Source organism: Aptenodytes forsteri, unplaced genomic scaffold (assembly GCF_000699145.1).
Source record: "Aptenodytes forsteri isolate BGI_AS27 unplaced genomic scaffold, ASM69914v1 Scaffold418, whole genome shotgun sequence".
Taxonomy (NCBI): Eukaryota; Metazoa; Chordata; class Aves; order Sphenisciformes; family Spheniscidae; genus Aptenodytes; species Aptenodytes forsteri.
In genome coordinates this window covers 845778-863093 of record NW_008795245.1, presented here as the reverse complement: position 1 = coordinate 863093, position 17316 = coordinate 845778, and the positions used below count along the sequence as shown (strand labels likewise).

The 17316-nt window shown below is 39.5% G+C and overlaps 1 protein-coding gene across 1 annotated transcript in view; it reads left to right on the top strand.

The window, feature by feature from the left end:
* NELL1 (neural EGFL like 1) overlaps positions 1-17316 on the top strand; it is a 299408-nt gene that overhangs the window by 57326 nt on the left and 224766 nt on the right. The window contains exons 6-10 of the mRNA XM_019471923.1: positions 5867-5939; positions 6186-6268; positions 12396-12530; positions 13379-13481; positions 16979-17052. Of these exons, the coding sequence (XP_019327468.1) occupies positions 5867-5939; positions 6186-6268; positions 12396-12530; positions 13379-13481; positions 16979-17052 (468 nt within the window). The remainder of the gene's footprint in view (positions 1-5866; positions 5940-6185; positions 6269-12395; positions 12531-13378; positions 13482-16978; positions 17053-17316) is intronic.

The following is a 17316-nucleotide window of genomic DNA, read 5'->3' as shown; positions in this document are numbered from 1 at the left end:
CAGGCTGCCCAGGGAAGTGGTGGAGTCCCCATCCCTGGAGGTATTTAAAAGACGAGTAGATGAGGCACTTAGGGACATGGTTTAGTGGACATGGTGGTGTTGGGTCGATGGTTGGACTCGATGATCTTAGAGGTCTTTTCCAACCTCAATGATTCTATGATTCTTGGCTTTCGTCTTTAAACCTTCACAAAGCAACAGCTTTGCTGTGGTCTCCTGGCCAGACAGCGGTGGTCTTAATCACTCTCGGAGGCCATTTCCTCCTTGATTTCACATGCAGAATACCCTCACCCTTCTGCTGGCTGCCTCTGGTGACTCTTCCTTGTTTGCTCCTGTCAGCATTGACTTCTAGAGCACAGAAGGTCTTCTGGCCTGTGATCCTTCTGGCTTTGGCAGATACTAGCTATTGTATGCAGTGCATTTGCCTTGCTGCAAAACAGTAGATTTTTCTGTTCCTGGAGTACTTTCCTTTCTTTCTGTTTTTCTCAACTAAGCGCGTCACTGTATTTCTCAACAGAGAGTGAATAGTGGGTCACCGAGTTTTGTTCACGAGCTTCTTTGTCCTTCGGAGCTTCCATTGCTTCCAACAGCCCAGGCTGAAAGGCTGGCTAGCTGGCAGGACTCAGGCTGCTCTTACCTTCTAGCTGGAAAGCCTGTCTTCTTCCATTTATCAGGGTCCCCAAGACATCATCGTCGAGTAGACCAGTGTGGGCATGAGGAACTTTTCAGAGGAAAAAGAGGATTCAAGTAATGGCAATATATTCCAGATTCAATTAATGGCAATATATTCCCAAAATTGCAAAGGACGGAGAAATGACCTACAACTTGAAAAGCCCTCTCCTGTATGTTTTCTTTCAGCTTTTTTTGGCCCCTGGTGAGGCTAAATGATTTTCTGGTCAAGGCTGAATCGCTGAACCAACCAACAAACAAAATCCACCAACAAACGAAAACCACCCCCTCCACCTGAAAATTAATTCTTTTACTTTGTAATCAAGCTACAGAAAAGTTTCTGATATTTCTTCCAGTTTTGGATAACAAACCACGGTGCAAGTGTTTATCAGCGAAAAGAATCTGTAGTGCAGCGATAGGCCAATCTGCCTATCCTCGATACTGGCGTGGATTTGTTGCCAAGGTGATTTACCACCCACTCAAGTTTCCCTTTGAAGCTGTCGGTTCATAAGACAATTTTACAAGTTGCTGGTTTTCCGAGGACCTCTCCTCGAAGTCCCTGGATTTCAACAAGCTGGGACAATTATTTTACGCTAAAACTATTTAAGCATGGCAACTAACAACTATAATTGTGAAACAGAGGTAAAAGCTCACTTTTAACTTAAATGACGGTCCGAGAGTTGCTCTGAACCTAGAGTACACTTCATCCTCCAGCAGCTGAGCTGTCACTGTGAAGTGAAATTGATAGTATTATTTTATTCTACAGCTGTTGTTTTTTTTACCTCAGCTGCTTCCCATAATTCCACAGATGGTAAACATATGTTTATAGCTACATAGGAGAAAAAGAAGTTATGTTGGATTTGCCCATCTTAAATTCTTATTTTATGCAGGCAGTCAGAGCCTCAGAACTCTGGGATATTATATGTTTGTAAATTAATATTTCTACGCGTTAACACTTTGGAAACAGCAGGATAGCTAATGATATGCTAATGAGCTGACAGTTTTTATTGATCATAATGAAAGCCGGCAAGTGCCTTACTTTGCTTTATGCATGCTTGGATGTTTTACTAACTTTCTTCAGGGCAGAAATATAATTGGTTGTATTTTTTTAATCCTGCTTGAGAGTTTCAGAAATCTTATTTTTTTTTTAATGTTACTCATTGCAAAAACTTGGGATTTTGCCAGTTTGTAAAGAGTACGCCTCTCTTTCCATATATTTACATGCTCAGCAGGACCTCCCTTTCTTTTTCAGAGCAATTTGTTTCACTGTTTTAGCATATAAAAAAATAGATCTATTTTCTTTAATGTAAACAGAGATCTGCAGGGAAATAAGAGCGTTAAAAAAGAATTAGCATTTTTGTATGTGTGTTGGAGCCATGAAAATGTACGTAACAAAAAGCACTGGATACTGTTCTGAGTATCATCTTTGCCGTGCCAAAATATTTCTTACTTTAATGATAGTTAATTAATTGTTGTGTCTCTCCATAAATGAATAGCGTTAGAGCACATTTTGGGCCATATTCTCATGCCTATTTTAGATCATAATTCTTCAGCATATCGGAAGAGGAAGGAGGGGATATGATATTCGTAAGTCACTGTGGCCAGTTGTTGCCATTTTTCTTATTTACGATTTTGTTCCGCATTCTCGCTTACAGTGATTACTCCACAAGTAGCCCTGCCGTGTCTGTGGCCTTGCTGGGGAGGGAAGTGCTCTGTGGCATAACCAAGGGAGTTGAAGTCTTGCCCCTTACAACTAGTATCTCTTCTAGTTGTAACTTACCTGCTACGACCAAGCATTTGGCGTTCAGACAAGACGGAATGGTTTTAGCACAGCAGTGGCAGGAGCAAATGCGGAGCAGACTTAAGATAGCTTTATCTCTTTGCCTTGAAGGGAATCTCAGGAATTACTTCCTTCGAAAAACACATGCTGACCCTTCAGGTTTCTTTGTTTGGCCCAAACCTAAGATTTGTTTTAGGGCTAGAGAATACCATTATAATCAGATTAGGAAACCAAAGTAAATGCAACTGAAAGGAGGAAGAGAGTGATACCAGACGTCCAGGGAACCCTCACTCTAGGATGGATCTGATTGCTGTCAGGATCAGAATTATCTGCAAAATTAATTTTATCGCTGGGGAGAACCCTTCCCCCTAAGGCTCCCTCCAAAGAGCTGCTGCAGAAATGAGCTTATTAATGCATTGCTGACTAGGTGATTCATGTAGAAAGACGGTAATTTTCCCATCTGTTATAGCAGGCTCTATTGATCCTGCTGCTGTGCCTGGGGATTGTATAGTAGGTGCTTGAGAAGTACGCTGGTATTTTTGCTGCACAGCATCATGGCATACTTGGGTCTCTGTAGTCGTTCTGGTCTCGGAGTTGTACAGATTAAGGTGAGGTAAATACAGTGCCAAGGGCAGCTGTTCAGGCACCTGGCGTGGGGCATGCCTGTCCTCTGTAGGGGAGCACAGTGCTGATCTAGTGGGGATCTAGTGGCGGTGGTGTAGCATTGCCTAGGCACAGGGGTTTGGGTACATCTGCTGGTGCCTCCGTGCAGAGCCTTTCACCAGCCCTGGCCGATGCAACTTGCACAGCTGTGCGGCATGCATTGTCTCTGTGGGAGAAGGAGGTTTTAAAGAGGGTGAATGGCAATGGAGGAAACGAAAATGCAGAAGTGGAGAGCTCGTGGAATATATGAGCCTTTTCACAGAACGTGGGAGGAGTCCTCTATTTAATAGAGACATGAAAAGTGCAATAAATGGGGCTTTTGTATTACATCCTCATGGATGGGCTTGATATTTAGTGCTGCAGGCCTGAATTTAGTCTTGCAGCTGGTAATCTGCCCGCACAGATGAAAGCTCTTCAAGCTAGTGAGTCCTGATACTGAACTGAAGCTTTGGTTGTAATTAGCCGAATGCTTTAATGATAACCTAAAGGTAATGTCTGCTTGGGAAAGGCAAAACCGGGAAGATTTTGACCACTGACATCTCCCTGTCAAGGCCAAATCCTGATGTCTTTTCACAGAATGTGGACTGAAGAACTCCACCCTGTGCCAAAGTGAACCAGAGCCCTTGGCTTCCCCTGGGGAGCTGTGCATGCCTGATTCCTCTTCTGGCTGTGGCTGTAGAAAGCTCTCGGCAACCTAGACTTAATGCTGAAGGAGGAATAGTCCAAATTTGTTCATAAGTGTTACAATAATTATGGCTGTAATAAGTTCCTATAATGAAGTCTTTCTATTAAAAAAATCCATCAGTGAAATTTCTGCTTTTTGAAGGTTCACTTCTATATTTGATCGTATTAATTCTGTTTCAGGGGGTTTATAGACTTAGAAGGCATCTATACTGGTGAATTGAAGTTCATACCTTCTTCCATGGTAACGTGCTTTCATGTAGCCAGAAATTAAGACCCCCAAAATAGTTGTGTTTCCTCTTCAGGTTGTATTTAAACGCAAATCTATCCAAAAGGCAATTGAGCGGTGGGGCTCTGATGCAACAAACGTATTTGAAGTTCAATATGCGCTTCTTAAAATAAGGCTGAGGAAAACATCACTTCTCTCTGGACGATGTCTTGTTAGCTGTGCAATATGGTCTGGTGAAACTTTGTAATCTCATTTACTCTTGGTTAAGTTTTTCACTGGAGAGGTTTAAGCATTGGAATATATTTTTATGCCTCACCTTCTAATTTCTCACTGATGACTGCTAGCAGGAAGTATATAAAACAGCTTTCAGGATCTTCCTTTTCCAGCGACAGTATTACTTCTCATTATTATGATGGTTTCATTATTCTTGTAGATGAAAAGGTTGATAATTGTATATACTTCTGCAAGAAAGACAGTGTGATCTGATTACGTCTACTAGTATTTTCAGTTAATATTTGATCATGAAACAGTAAGCAGGAAATGGTGCTTGCTGATTACCTTCTGCTGTTTTAGCAAATGAGCACGTAGATGTTAAATGTTATTACTGTATTCATCAGGCTTCAAGGGCTATCTGAGGCCTATATTTTATTTACGGATAGAGTTCAATGTTTTGAGCAAGTGACTATGTCCTCGGTCTGCAAAATTCACTGTTGCAATTTAACTGAAAATTAAAACATAGCCTTACAAATCAGTAATTTAATTAGACAATAACTGCCGCAATGATAAATTTCCTTTCAAATTAAGGACATTTTTCTGTATCGGGGAGGAGATGGAGCCATGTCACTACATCTGATTAACAGTCAGGGGAAGTGCAAATAGCAGCACAAGAAGTCCCTTGTTTTCCCTTGCTCCTCCCCCTTAGTGACCAGGATGTTATTAAAGCTAGTGGATCTTGTGGAGTAAGTATGTTACAGTCAAAGGTGGAGCAAGAGCTTCGTACTGAGCTTAAAGGAGCAAACGCAAGCTTCAGCATTTTCTAGGCGATTGGAAGGATTTAGGGTTCTTCAGGAGCCAGGTATGCAGGGATACTGGGCAGCCCTTTGTGTCTGCTGCTTCCGTCAGGGATATCCTTGCAAGTCAGGGACAACAGAGGATGCAGCTGGCACTGGACCTGTTGGTCCTTCCTCTCTCCTGTCCCGCCCAGTTCAGCTTCTGGGCCTCATACAACCTGCACTAGCTGGCTCTGACCTTGGAGTCCCGATTCCTGCCAGTCCTGCGTAGGGGATCTCTCCATCTGTCTGGGTTAGAGAGAGAATTTAATTCTAACTGATGGCACGATTACATGAGCTGCCTGTTGAGGTACAAAGCCAGTAGGCTAAACTAAACCAAACAGCTGAAGTGTAGACTCTTACTTACCTCTTGCACTATGTACTTCTCTTTTCATAATGTTTGATTTCCAGTCTTATTTGGCTAAATCACTAAAGAGTACTGCTGTGTTTTCTTTTTGTCTTTTGGCAAAGTGTGTCATAGGCTTGAATAATGGATATTATTTCACTGCTTTTTCACCAGTCTCATCCCATTTTAAGACATTTAAGCGGCTTATATTTGGCGATTGCAAAAGACAAAGCAGTATTATTTCTGTGTTTTATGAAAATTAATATCCAAATACACAGGAAGATAGAGAGGAGTAGTTGTTATATTTTGTCCGTCTTTAGTTGGACAAAATATTCTCCTCAGGAGATGAGTGAGCTGGTCAATTTTTTGTATTTTGTGTTGTGAGTGCTTGTAATGAAGTGCTAAGCGAATGCTTGTAATCTGTATTACCAGTCTTCTCTTCTTTTACAAAGGGTGTTATTCAAGATGTGAAAGTCATCTTTATACCTAACGGATATATAATGCAGTGTCCTAATCTGAATCGCAGTAAGTAGCAATTTCTTTATTCTCTCTATTTTAGATTTTTCGTACAAATTATTTCTTTGTTTTAAAAATAGTACTTTCAGGCTTGTCATTTTTGCATGTGCTGACTTCCAGAAGGCAAAAATTCTGTGTAAACAGATTGCATTTTATGCTCAGATAACCAGCAGTATATCAGACTTGGTTTATTTATGGGTTACTGTGTCTTCCCTTCTCTTCCTTTCCTTTTCTTTGTACTCTTCCTTTATTGAGCATGCCCGACCTGCAGTGATTTCTTAAGTCTGGTGCAAGGAATCATGGATTTGCAAGAACTCCTGGCAAAAATGACTGCAAAAGTAGGTACCTAAGCTTCTTCGTCCATTGCCCATTTCCTTCTGTGCTAAGACCAACAAGAAAGTATTTATTTCTTTTGCAATTATTCTACATTTTCATGGTACAGCCATTTTTTTTCTTTTTGCCTCCTGCCAGCAGCCCTGTCTGCAGTGGACTTAGGGATATAGCTTCACGGATGTCACTTAAGCCTTATACAGTTTCTATTGTCTGCCTTATTATTTGTAAGGTAGTGACAAAATGCCCAGGGTCTGATTTTTTTGTGAGAAGCCTTAGCATGGTTTCTCTTTTCATGCTGAGGGATAAATGCAGAAACAAAGGAGTGAAATCCCTCAACAATTTCCTCACCATGTGATGCTGTCAGAGGGTGTGTGTTTGCCTGTGGGAAGTCCTGTGAAGTCTTCAGGACTGGCCTGGTCTCCTTCCTGGGAATTGAAATGAGGCCCCAAAATGGAAATGCCTGTGAAGCTGCCAGCTGTGCTGATCTTGACATCACCTTTGATCAATGGTTTTTACCAGTGTGAAAGTAAACCCAGCTCCAAGTGGTGTGGTGTGTGCTTGGGGTTTTTTGTTTTGTTTTGGGTTTTTTGGGGGGGTTTGTTTTTTTTGTTGTTGTTGGTTTTTTTTTCTTCTTTCTTCACCTGGTTTGGTTTGTGAATAGGATGAATGGGAAGCTATGGTGGGTTTTTTGTTTGGGATTTTGAAGATTTTCTTTAGGCTCCACTCCCACAATACACAGTCAACCTCTGTGTTAGCCAAGGCCTTTCAGCTAGGGCTGTGGTGAAGTTTTGGGGTAGGAAGCTGTTCTAGAGGTGACTGAACCCCTGATGTGTGTTAAAGGGCAGTCTGTGAACATTTTCTGAGGTTAATGTTGGTGAACCATCTGGTCTGTGGTAAAGGGCCATTAATTGTGTCATCTGAAACAGCACTTATGTGTTAATTATAGATTTAAGTGCAACTACAACCAACCTGTAGATGCCTTTAATCTCAGTGTAGTTACCAAACAGGAAACATTTCAAAACATTTAAAAAATAGGATTTGCATAATAGCGCTACTAGCGTAAAAGCATTATACTTTTTACTGTGCTGCCTTTAAGTGTTCTTTTCCTTCCTAATAGGAAAGGGAAAACTTTGTTTTTAGAGAGTGTGTGCATAATACTGACAATCCACTTACTCAGCTGACATGCTTTGGACAGGCTGACTCTGAATGCGAAATGTGAAGCTTTTAGTTCAGTTTGCTGCTTGTACTGTGAAAGAGAGGCAATTATTTTGAGCCCTGCTGGTGGTATGAGCAAGTTCCAATTATGCACTGTACTGAGCAACTTGCTTTCTCTGCTGTTAATTATATTTTTGCTTGCTAGTACTTTATGAGGGGAAGCAAATAACACAGTCTTTGTACTGCAAAGACTCTGTGCTTCCATAAAGTGGTGCTGGGATAATCCTTCATCGCGAGTTACAGCAGTGCACCGACTGTTTCATTGCAGTTGTTACAGAAATATTGTTGTCCAGGAAAAATGTATGCAGCAGGAGAGGAAGTTAATTTGGTAGACAAATGAAAGTTAAAAATGGAGGGACTTGAGGGAAGCATTAAGGTTTGTATCTGCCTTTTCAGTCCTAGCCAGAATAGCCACAAGTGGTGCTAATGTAGATACAAGTATATTATATGGGGATGATGTGTGGCAAGGCAAAGAGCAAGGCTTAGGGCTGTGCTACTGCCTGCAGAGATCCTGTTTAGCAGGGCAGGTGGTCAGAGAATGGCTTGCTAATGTACATGAGCAATGAACCCCAGCTCCCGGTCCCGCACCAAGAGATGCGGAGCATGAACATGATGTTTTGGAAAAGCGGGCCCCGTGGTTTGATGTCCAGTTGTTGCTTTTAGGCTCCGCTATATGTAGGATTTCAGTTTCTCCCTCAGTCTCTGGTTACAGCTGTATTACAGCATGGAATAGACCAGCGAACGTCGTTTGCAATGGATGTGTACGTGCAGTTTATATAACGTAAAACTATGAAGACTCAGACCAGGGCTTGTCTGGGAAGAAAACATCAGACTAGTGGCTTCAGGCTCCAATAACGTTGGTAGCAGTGCAAATTATGCGGTACGTAGGCAGGAGGAGAGAGTACCCTCTTGCTTGGGCTTTACCTCAGGGTCCCACGAGGCTAGTGCTGGCTCAGGATGGGACATGGGGGCTACGTAAGGGGCCCAGCAGAGCATTGTCTATAGCAGATTGTCGTGGAGTGCTATAGATACATAGATATATATGTACAGGAGCATTTGATCGTGACCCGTAACAAGCTAACCACCATTATGTCCTCGTCCTTACAAGACACAGGTAGGAAGTAGCTTTTTAAAGATGAATAAATGATAGCTTTTAAAGCCTATTTTATTTTTGTCATCATTTGAATTACTTCTGAATCTTTCTAGTATATACGTTTAATTGATTTAATCTTGTGTCCTTAAATAGAGAGACACCATAGGTCAGAGTGTTAGAAATCTGGCTAAAATGTTAATTTGCTGCAGGAGAAAAGGTTTGCGTTATATTTCAGCGTTCCCAACTGCCATGCTGGAAGGCTGTTAGTTCCTCTTTAAATACAATGGCTAAAAAAATTCACGCAACTTTAACAATCTATTGAAATCAGTCTTCGCATCTCCTGCGTTTCTTTGAGTGGAGTGTAATTTCTTCTTGGTAAATTACGGGCCCACGCTAGGCTGTGCTTTGTATTCAGATGAGCTTGTTACATGAAGGCTTCCAGCACAAAACTTTCTACTGAATCTTTCCTTGGTTGAGGTCAGAAAGGTTAAAGCTTGAATTTGATTAAAACCAAGAAAAATCAAGCGCTTGAGTTCACTGATGGACTAGTTAATCTGGTTTATCTAAATCATGGATTTATACGGCCACAAATACTTTTATGATTAACAAAATTTTCCATGTAAATTTTGATAGTTTTGGGTTGGGGTTTTTTATATTTTTGTTATTAATTTTGCTAGAAACAAGACATTTTTAACAGAAGTCTGTCATCTTTCAGTTATTTGTATGGGCAGAGGAGAAGCAAGGAAAAAGTTAAATAAGTTTTGTGAATAATAGCTAGCCAAATATTCCTGAATGTTAAGAATTTAGGATTTGGTTAGTATATGGAAGATGTTTGGTATGGTGTGGGCTTCTTCTCCCTCATTAGTTTATTTCTATTCATAACCTACAAAAATGTTTGAAGCTTGAGAATTTTCTACTGATATTTTAAATGTTAAATCTAGTTGTGTGCATTTGGCAACGTTTGGAAGGATATTTCAGCTAATTTTAAGGAATTCATTGTTTTATTGAGCTCAATAGAAATTTTTCAATTAAGGGTTGAAGTTTAGAAACAAACGGAATGTTTCTGGTCATTCTAGTATAGCAGGTGACAGTTAAATGTTGTTTCTGAACAGATTCTGTGGGCTGTGATACATTCATTGACCTCTGTATTGGAGGTTTTGTTGTTGCATGCCTTCTTTCTGGTGATCTACTTGATTGATCTGCTATGTTTAAAGATACTTCTTAGAACAGGAGGTAAATGATATTTAACTAAAGAAAACTTATCAAGATAATGCAAATGACAGAAAAAGTTAATAAATTGAAAATATTTATTGTCTTAAAGTTTTTTTCTTTTTCTAGGGAATAATTTCTAGGACAAAGGACAATATCAAGTACCACTATCAAATCTGGGTATTTCTAAAGTCCTTTCTCTCCAAAATTTGTATAGCCCATTTATATGGGAATATTCATTTAAAAAAAAAAAAAAAAGAAATAGAAGATATGTAAATAAAGTAGAAGTGTAAGACAAATCAAACACCTTCCTAACAAAACCGAATATATTTATATACTGTAAAAATTTTTATATACTGTAAATATAAGGACTAAATATAATGAAATGAAAAGGTTTTCTGCTGAAAAAAAGCAGCTCAGTAAGAGGATAGTTTTGCCTCTAAAATGTGAAAGGCAGTTTTGAAGTCACCAGATCCTGCTGAGTCTGGAGGAGATGAGTATCAATCCCCTATTATCCCAGAATAACATCTTAAGAAATAGAGATTTTATTCAGGGCTTTCTCTCATGAGGACTGCAGACAAAAAAAAAAATTACAGAAATTTGGCTAGTATTTCTTTTCTTTTTCTTCCTGCTAAATATGTTGCTCTTTTACTGGCAGGAATGAGGGAGGATATATTAGAATACTTTCATTTAAAGTGGATGGAATTTTAGAGGATGGAAATATATGAAATTCAGGTATATGACATTATGTAAAAAATACTATAGCACCACGCATTCATTCTTTTTTAATAAAATTTGCTACTATTAAAATGTAGCAACCTATAACGTAGGTTAATAGCATCATATTTATAACAGAATGGAGTATGCATTCATCTTGTTTTGTGCTAGATTTAGGTAGCCTTGCTATCTGCAGTGGCTTCAGTGTGATGGCTTATACGCATAAGACAAATGTGACAGCAGGTCGAGGGAGGCGATTCTGCCCCTCTACTCTGCTCTGGTGAGACCCCACCTGGAGTCCTGCGTCCAGCTCTGGAGCCCTCAGCATAAGAAAGACAGGGACCTGTTGGAGCGGGTCCAGAAGAGGGCCACAAAAATGACCAGGGGGATGGAACACCTCTCCTATGAGGAAAGGCTGAGAGAGTTGGGGTTGTTCAGCCTGGAGAAGAGAAGGCTCCGGGGAGACCTTATTGCAGCCTGTCAGTGCTTAAAGGGGGCTTATAAAAAAGATGGCGGCAGACTTTTTAGCAGGGCCTGTTGTGACAGGACAAGGGGGAATGGCTTTAAACCAAAGGGGGGTAGATTTAGACTAGATGTAAGGAAGAAGTGTTTTACGCTGAGGGTGGTGAAGCACTGGCGCAGGTTGCCCCGAGAGGTGGTGGATGCCCCATCCCTGGAAACATTCAAGGTCAGGTTGGACGGGGCTCCGAGCAACCTGATCTGGTTGGAGATGTCCCTGCCCACGTCAGGGGGTTGGGCTAGATGACCTTTAGAGGTCCCTTCCAACCCAAACTATCCTATGATTCTAATGTAAAAAAATCAAGCCCTTGAGAAACTCTCATCCAACTGGCACCAGGGTAATTTTTAGAGCAATGGCAGTCTGAGGCCTGAAGAATGCACATACTTACTTCTAAATATTAAGCCTGTATTTATTTATTTATTTGTTTTTAGTATTAGTAAATGGGAAAGTCATTTTGAGTGCTCTTAGGGATTAGAGGTGATGGCACTACGTACAAGGCGTGCATAAACGGGGGTTGTTCCTCTCTGGAGCATGGTAAGATGGTACCTTGTATGAAGGGGAGGTCTGTGATATGGCTTAGGAGAGGGTGGTTCAGAAAACCTTTTCCTTTGCTGCTGCTACATGAATGAGCATTGTCCCCACTTATTATTGCATAATATCTCATCAGTAAACATAGCAATTGCTAGCGTGCAGATGTAATACTTGGAAAAGATGCATCAGTTTTAGCTTCTTGATACGTGTTTTAGTAGTTGAAATTGAGGAGGTAATGGGAACAGCAAGGAGTGTTAAGAGCTAGCCACCAGCCCAGGGTTTACTCCAGGAGCATGGCTTCTCCATTAATCAGAGTTTGGGAATATTTTGTAGTACACTGAATTAAAATGCTTTCTTTCCCCTCTAAATCTCACTTGCTATTGTAAGGTTAAGACCTTTCTAAAAGTCAGAAAGTATTAGTCTGGCTGATGCTTAATAATGATGAGATGGGGATAATTAGGAAAAGTCAGTCTGCCAGTCTTCACGCTTTTTGACTTGTAATCAGGTTGATGAGCAATTAAGTTTTTTTTTTTTTTAAAAAACAAAAACAGTTGTAGTTTGTGTACTTTTGGTAGTGCCCGGGCGTTCCTGAGGGGATCTTAGTGGGGTTTGTTACAGTACAAGAGACGGTTGCATGAATCGTAAACTTTTGTCAGTTGGCATGGATAGCTCCATCAAAGCCCGAGGAGTAGCGTTAGTTTATACCTGCTGACATCCTGGTTCAGTGTTTCAAAGGTTGTAGTCAAACTTAGGTCGGCTAAAAATAAGTATGCTGCTTTCTCATATTTGCTTTTTTAAACCATGTGTTTGAATTGCAGAAATCTCATCAAGTTACTTTCATTTATAGTTAAATTATGCAGAAACAAGACTGAGTCAATTGGAAGACTGTCACTGTGAGAAGACTTGTCAAGTAAATGGATTGATCTATAGAGACAAAGACTCATGGGTTGAAGATGATCACTGCAGGAATTGCACTTGCAAAGTAAGAATTTCTCTAGAGTTTAAGGAGTAGGACCTAATTAAAATGTGAAAATGGTCCTTGAATGCATAAGGTTAACTGAGAATTATTCTGTTTTTAGTACGCATCTAGTGGCAGTATGAACAATAGGGAGGGACATGGAAAAATAAATAAAAAATTGACATTGCTTATGTGCAAACTTCATAAGTAAAATGTGTTTTCCCTTGACAACGCTCTCTTATTTGTTCTACTTATATCTGTGAGGACTTTACGGTTTTGGGGTGAAAGTGTGGCATTGTCTGTGTTTGGTTTGGAATTGTTTTCGCTGCAGTAGTTTTTTAAAAAAGGAAACATTATCTTAATAGTATTCATAGATGCCTAGTTGCATCTTGCATGGTAACAACATGCAGATTCTGTTTTCAGTGTTTATCACTGAAAAATCGAGGAGCAGAAGAGAATTAGTATGTAAATCTTGTCTTGTTGAAATTATTTGATAAATATCTGAAGAGAGTCTTTGTTTGCTCAAGAAAATAGAAAACTGATTGTTAAAAATCTCAAAGATGATTGGCACAGCCTACAGAAAGTGGTGCTTATGTTTTTGTAAAGATGGGCTTAGGTTTTCCACTTAATGTGCTTTGCTCAGGGAAGGTGGGGTAAAACCAGTAATATATATCAAAATGGGGTGGTTCACCTTCAGATGCATTTCGATAGAAGTTTGTAGTTGGATAGGATTAAACTTGTTACTGAAGGATGGGTCTGTAATACACAATGCTGTTTTCATTTACTTAGTTTTCTGTCTTCTGTGTTTTGTATAAAATACTCACTAATTACAAGAGTCATAGTTGAATTTTGTCTTAAAAACCTTTGCTTAGAGTGGAGTTGTGGAGTGCCGAAGGATGTCCTGTCCCCCTCTTGATTGTCCTCCTGATGCTCTCCCAGTGCACGTGGAAAGCCAGTGCTGCAAAATATGCAAGGGTAAGTAGGTCAAACAGGCCTTTTAGTTTCACCCTCTATTTAAGCAGTCCGGAAAGCAGGCGCATTTTATAATGACTTTCATAGGTCCTGGTAGTTCAGGTTACATGAGTCACAGTGGCAAACTTGATTTAAGAAGAAAATAAATAATTGCTGAGAAATGAACAAGCATTGCAAATTTCTAAGAATCTCTTTTTACGTATTGTCAGTGGAAAATTATTCATCTACTTGTTTGGGGCTGGGAAGCCTTACTTGACTTCAGCTTGTGTCTCCTGTTGATGTTGAGGAGCATCAGGCCTATGGTCTGAACTTTCTGTAGCGATGAGTAATAAACTGAGCTGTTATCTTTTTGCCTATCTTTTATTTTGGGTTGGAAGGTTGTTCTTTAAAATAAACATGACAGAATTTCAGACCTTGAGTTAGTATCGCTTTGTGGAGTGATGGTTTGCTGTAATTAATTTCAAAATAAATTTATGAGAAGAAAGAAAAAAAGTACATTTTATGATCAGTGTTATTGTCAGCTTTCAGTTCCTTCTTCTGGAGATGAAAGCTATAAGTAACATTCCTGAAAAGAATATTCAATATTTGTTGCCTTAATGGTAGTATAAGGGACAAAGACAATTTATGTTTGGAAATTTTAGCTGAATACTGATGCCAGTCTTACCTTAAGAAGCACAAATTAACTTCCCTCCCCTGCCCCCCGCCCCGCAATTCTTGGAGACTAGTAAACGTCATGCATGAGTTTTTCAATAATTCATGAGACAGGGATGTTGAATTATTTTAAGATTTATTAGGAAAATAATAACACTTTCTTTAGCATTCTGTCACCTTTCTTCAGTCACTGAATTCATTAGTCCCACGGACAAACGTCCTTTAGCTGTGATCTTGCACTTGCTCTTGTTTACTCATGTCATCTCATTTCTCTCAGCTATATGTCGGCGTGAGCATTCTGCTTACTAAAAGATGTTTATGAACAGAGTACTTGGGTGGTAAAGTGCCTATGCTGGCCTGTATTTTCTTTGTCTCAGAATATTTTTATTTGTAACATCGAGAGTGTATAAAGTTCTTTCATGAAACTGGATGCTTCTCCTGACGTGCCTTTGCTGACATGCATGTATGCACAACGGTCAAAAACTGACACAAAGGAATTGCAGGGCACAAAATTGTAGATTCAGTGTAAATCCCCATGAGTAAACTGTGTTCCTGTTATTTGTAATAGAAAGATGAACAATCAAACTTGCCTTTTATCAGTGATTGGCACAAATTTGACTCGTTATTCTGACAAGAACTCAGCATGTCAGTCAATGGGAAGAGATGTATGGAGGTTGATTGACATTGATTGTAAATGCCAGCTCCTTGACAGAATGATGTGCTAGGGCCAGTCAGTCACTTTTGGGTAGATAGTAGTAATTGCTGAGGCTTTCCAAAGAGCTGCACCGCAGGTGTTAATTTCTCCATGCTTTTTCCTATTTAGCTCTGATAGAATCATCAGCTGTAATTTGCCGTCTCTAGGGATTATTGAATGGCTGGATTATTGAACAGTTTCCTGTCTTAGCTGAGGGTTAATGAACAAAGTAGCTGTAACGTCTGATATGTTAAGGGTTTTAAAAGTGAGGCAGTTCTGTTTTGATCCCTGCCATTTTGTGTTAGCCTTCCAACTAATATTTGACAAAAGACTGTAATTTTGTTTAAAATCTCATCATTTTTCTGAGTTGTGCGTTGACTTGCTTTCTGGTGTGTCCATTCTTTTGTTAAAAGCAGTCATGTCAGGAGAACAGACAGAAAGAAGAAGGAAATTTCTCTAATTCATCTTCTCCCAAAAATAGTTAGTGGGATTCCTAATTTAAACAAAGCTTCCTGATCTGAAGTTTTCTTTATAAGCGAGATCACAACAACTCTGGCATAAAAACTGGGGCAGCTTTACAAAAATGAAGAAAACTAGGATACCAAAAGGAAGAACCTCTTTTTTAAATGCGCTGTTGATGGTGGAAACTGAGTTGTTCTGAAAATCTTGCGCTCTTGTTTTTTTGTGTGATGGTGTGTTTTTTTTTTTTAAAAAAAAAAAAAAGACATGAGCATTTTCAAGAGTGTAAGTTTAAACAAAAAGTCCTTAGAAGCAAATTTATGTCTGCAAGTTTATGAAGATTGACCTAGCAGTACTTTATGTTTAAAATTTGGGAGTCAAACTGGCTATGACAGTTGCTGCTGTGGAATACTCCTATTGGTAGCACCCGTAAGGGGTACACACGTGCACCTGTAAGTGCTTGGTTCCCTTACCTTGGTATTCGGGAGGGAAATCGAGGTAAACCAGTTACTAGACAGTCTGTGACTTCTTTTTTTTAAGAACCAAGTACTTTGAACGCTTTCACTGTGCGTGTGCCTTGACTCAGGAAACTTCTAAGGCTTTGTTCAAATTGCAACATAGGATTCGTACCTTTTAGCTCTCCTTTCAGTGCCATAGGTCAGACTGTTACCGATCAAGTGCAGAGCGCGCTGAAACACCACAACAAAAAGTTATTTTATCAGTGTTTATAATTGATCTTATTAGTAATGTAGAGTGCCTTTATGATGGATACTTGATTTGTGTAAGATCATAATAGTCCAACTGTTCTCTTTAATTAATGGATTTACTCTTCTCCTCTGGAATTGAAATTTAGACAGCTAGTTCCAAGAGGACTGTGATAGTTACGGTAATACGTGACCGAGCTGTATGCTACTGTGGCCGTGCTGGAGGTTACCTTCTTCATGGTGGCAGTAGTCCTAAGCTGGTTGTCTCTGCCTTGAAATGGATGAGGAGTCCTCATGTGTTCTAGTCTGTTGGCTCGGCTGCAGAGCTGGTTATCTTTAGCAGAAGGGTCAAAACTTGAGACAGGAATTCTTTAGTAGGTGCTTTCACTTTTCTGGGAAATCTGCTTATTTCATGTGTGTGTTAAGAATATTTTTCTGAAATAGATTTTTACAGTTTGTTGATTCAGTAGCGTCATTCGCTGCATCTAATCCATTTTCGCAGTGCTCCAGCAAGTTGAAGAGTTCACCTTTGTGCCCACAAAAAATCTGAAAGTTTAATTGAAATCTGTGACTATATTATTCTCTTGATGAACAGTACGATAATAAATGTCTCCAGTTCTTGAAGCGAGTCATGAAGACCTCTAGTAACACAAATACTGTAACTAATCTCCAGAATGTCAGTAATGAAAATGTTTTCTGTCGAATACTGATTAATTTGGTCCAGTACATATTGTCTTATGCTCTTATTCTTCCTCTTTAGTTTGGGTAAAGGTGCTACTTGCTCTTAAAATGAATTTATTGTTAGCTACATTATTGTAGTTACGTATAATACTGACTTCTGATGAAAGTAAAATGCATGATATACTTAACGTATCCATATTTTTTCAGTGTATGTGAATACTGGTTTTACTTTACTTTGCATTTGTTTACTATTTAAATACTGATTTAATTTATTTATTTTTAATCTCCCTCCTTCTCCTCTCAAATTACAGCAAAGTGTATCTATGGGGGCAAAGTGCTAGCAGAAGGTCAACGAGTATTAACCAAGAGCTGCAGGGAATGTCGAGTAAGTTTCAGTTGTATAAACTTTTCCTGATTTTAAATGTATGTGCGGTGTTCAAAAGTGACAGTGATAAGTTAGTGCATTTCTTTAGGCTTCCTTCATGCAAATGTGACATCTGTTGTCTTGAAAAGGTGACCTTGAAGTCAGTGAAAGCCACAAATACGAAAACAAGGCAGGAAAATGACCCTTGCAAGGTAATAAAAACATGGGCAAAATGACTTTGAGGGATGTTTCCTCTTTTATCTCCTGCTTTCATGAGCTCTAGAA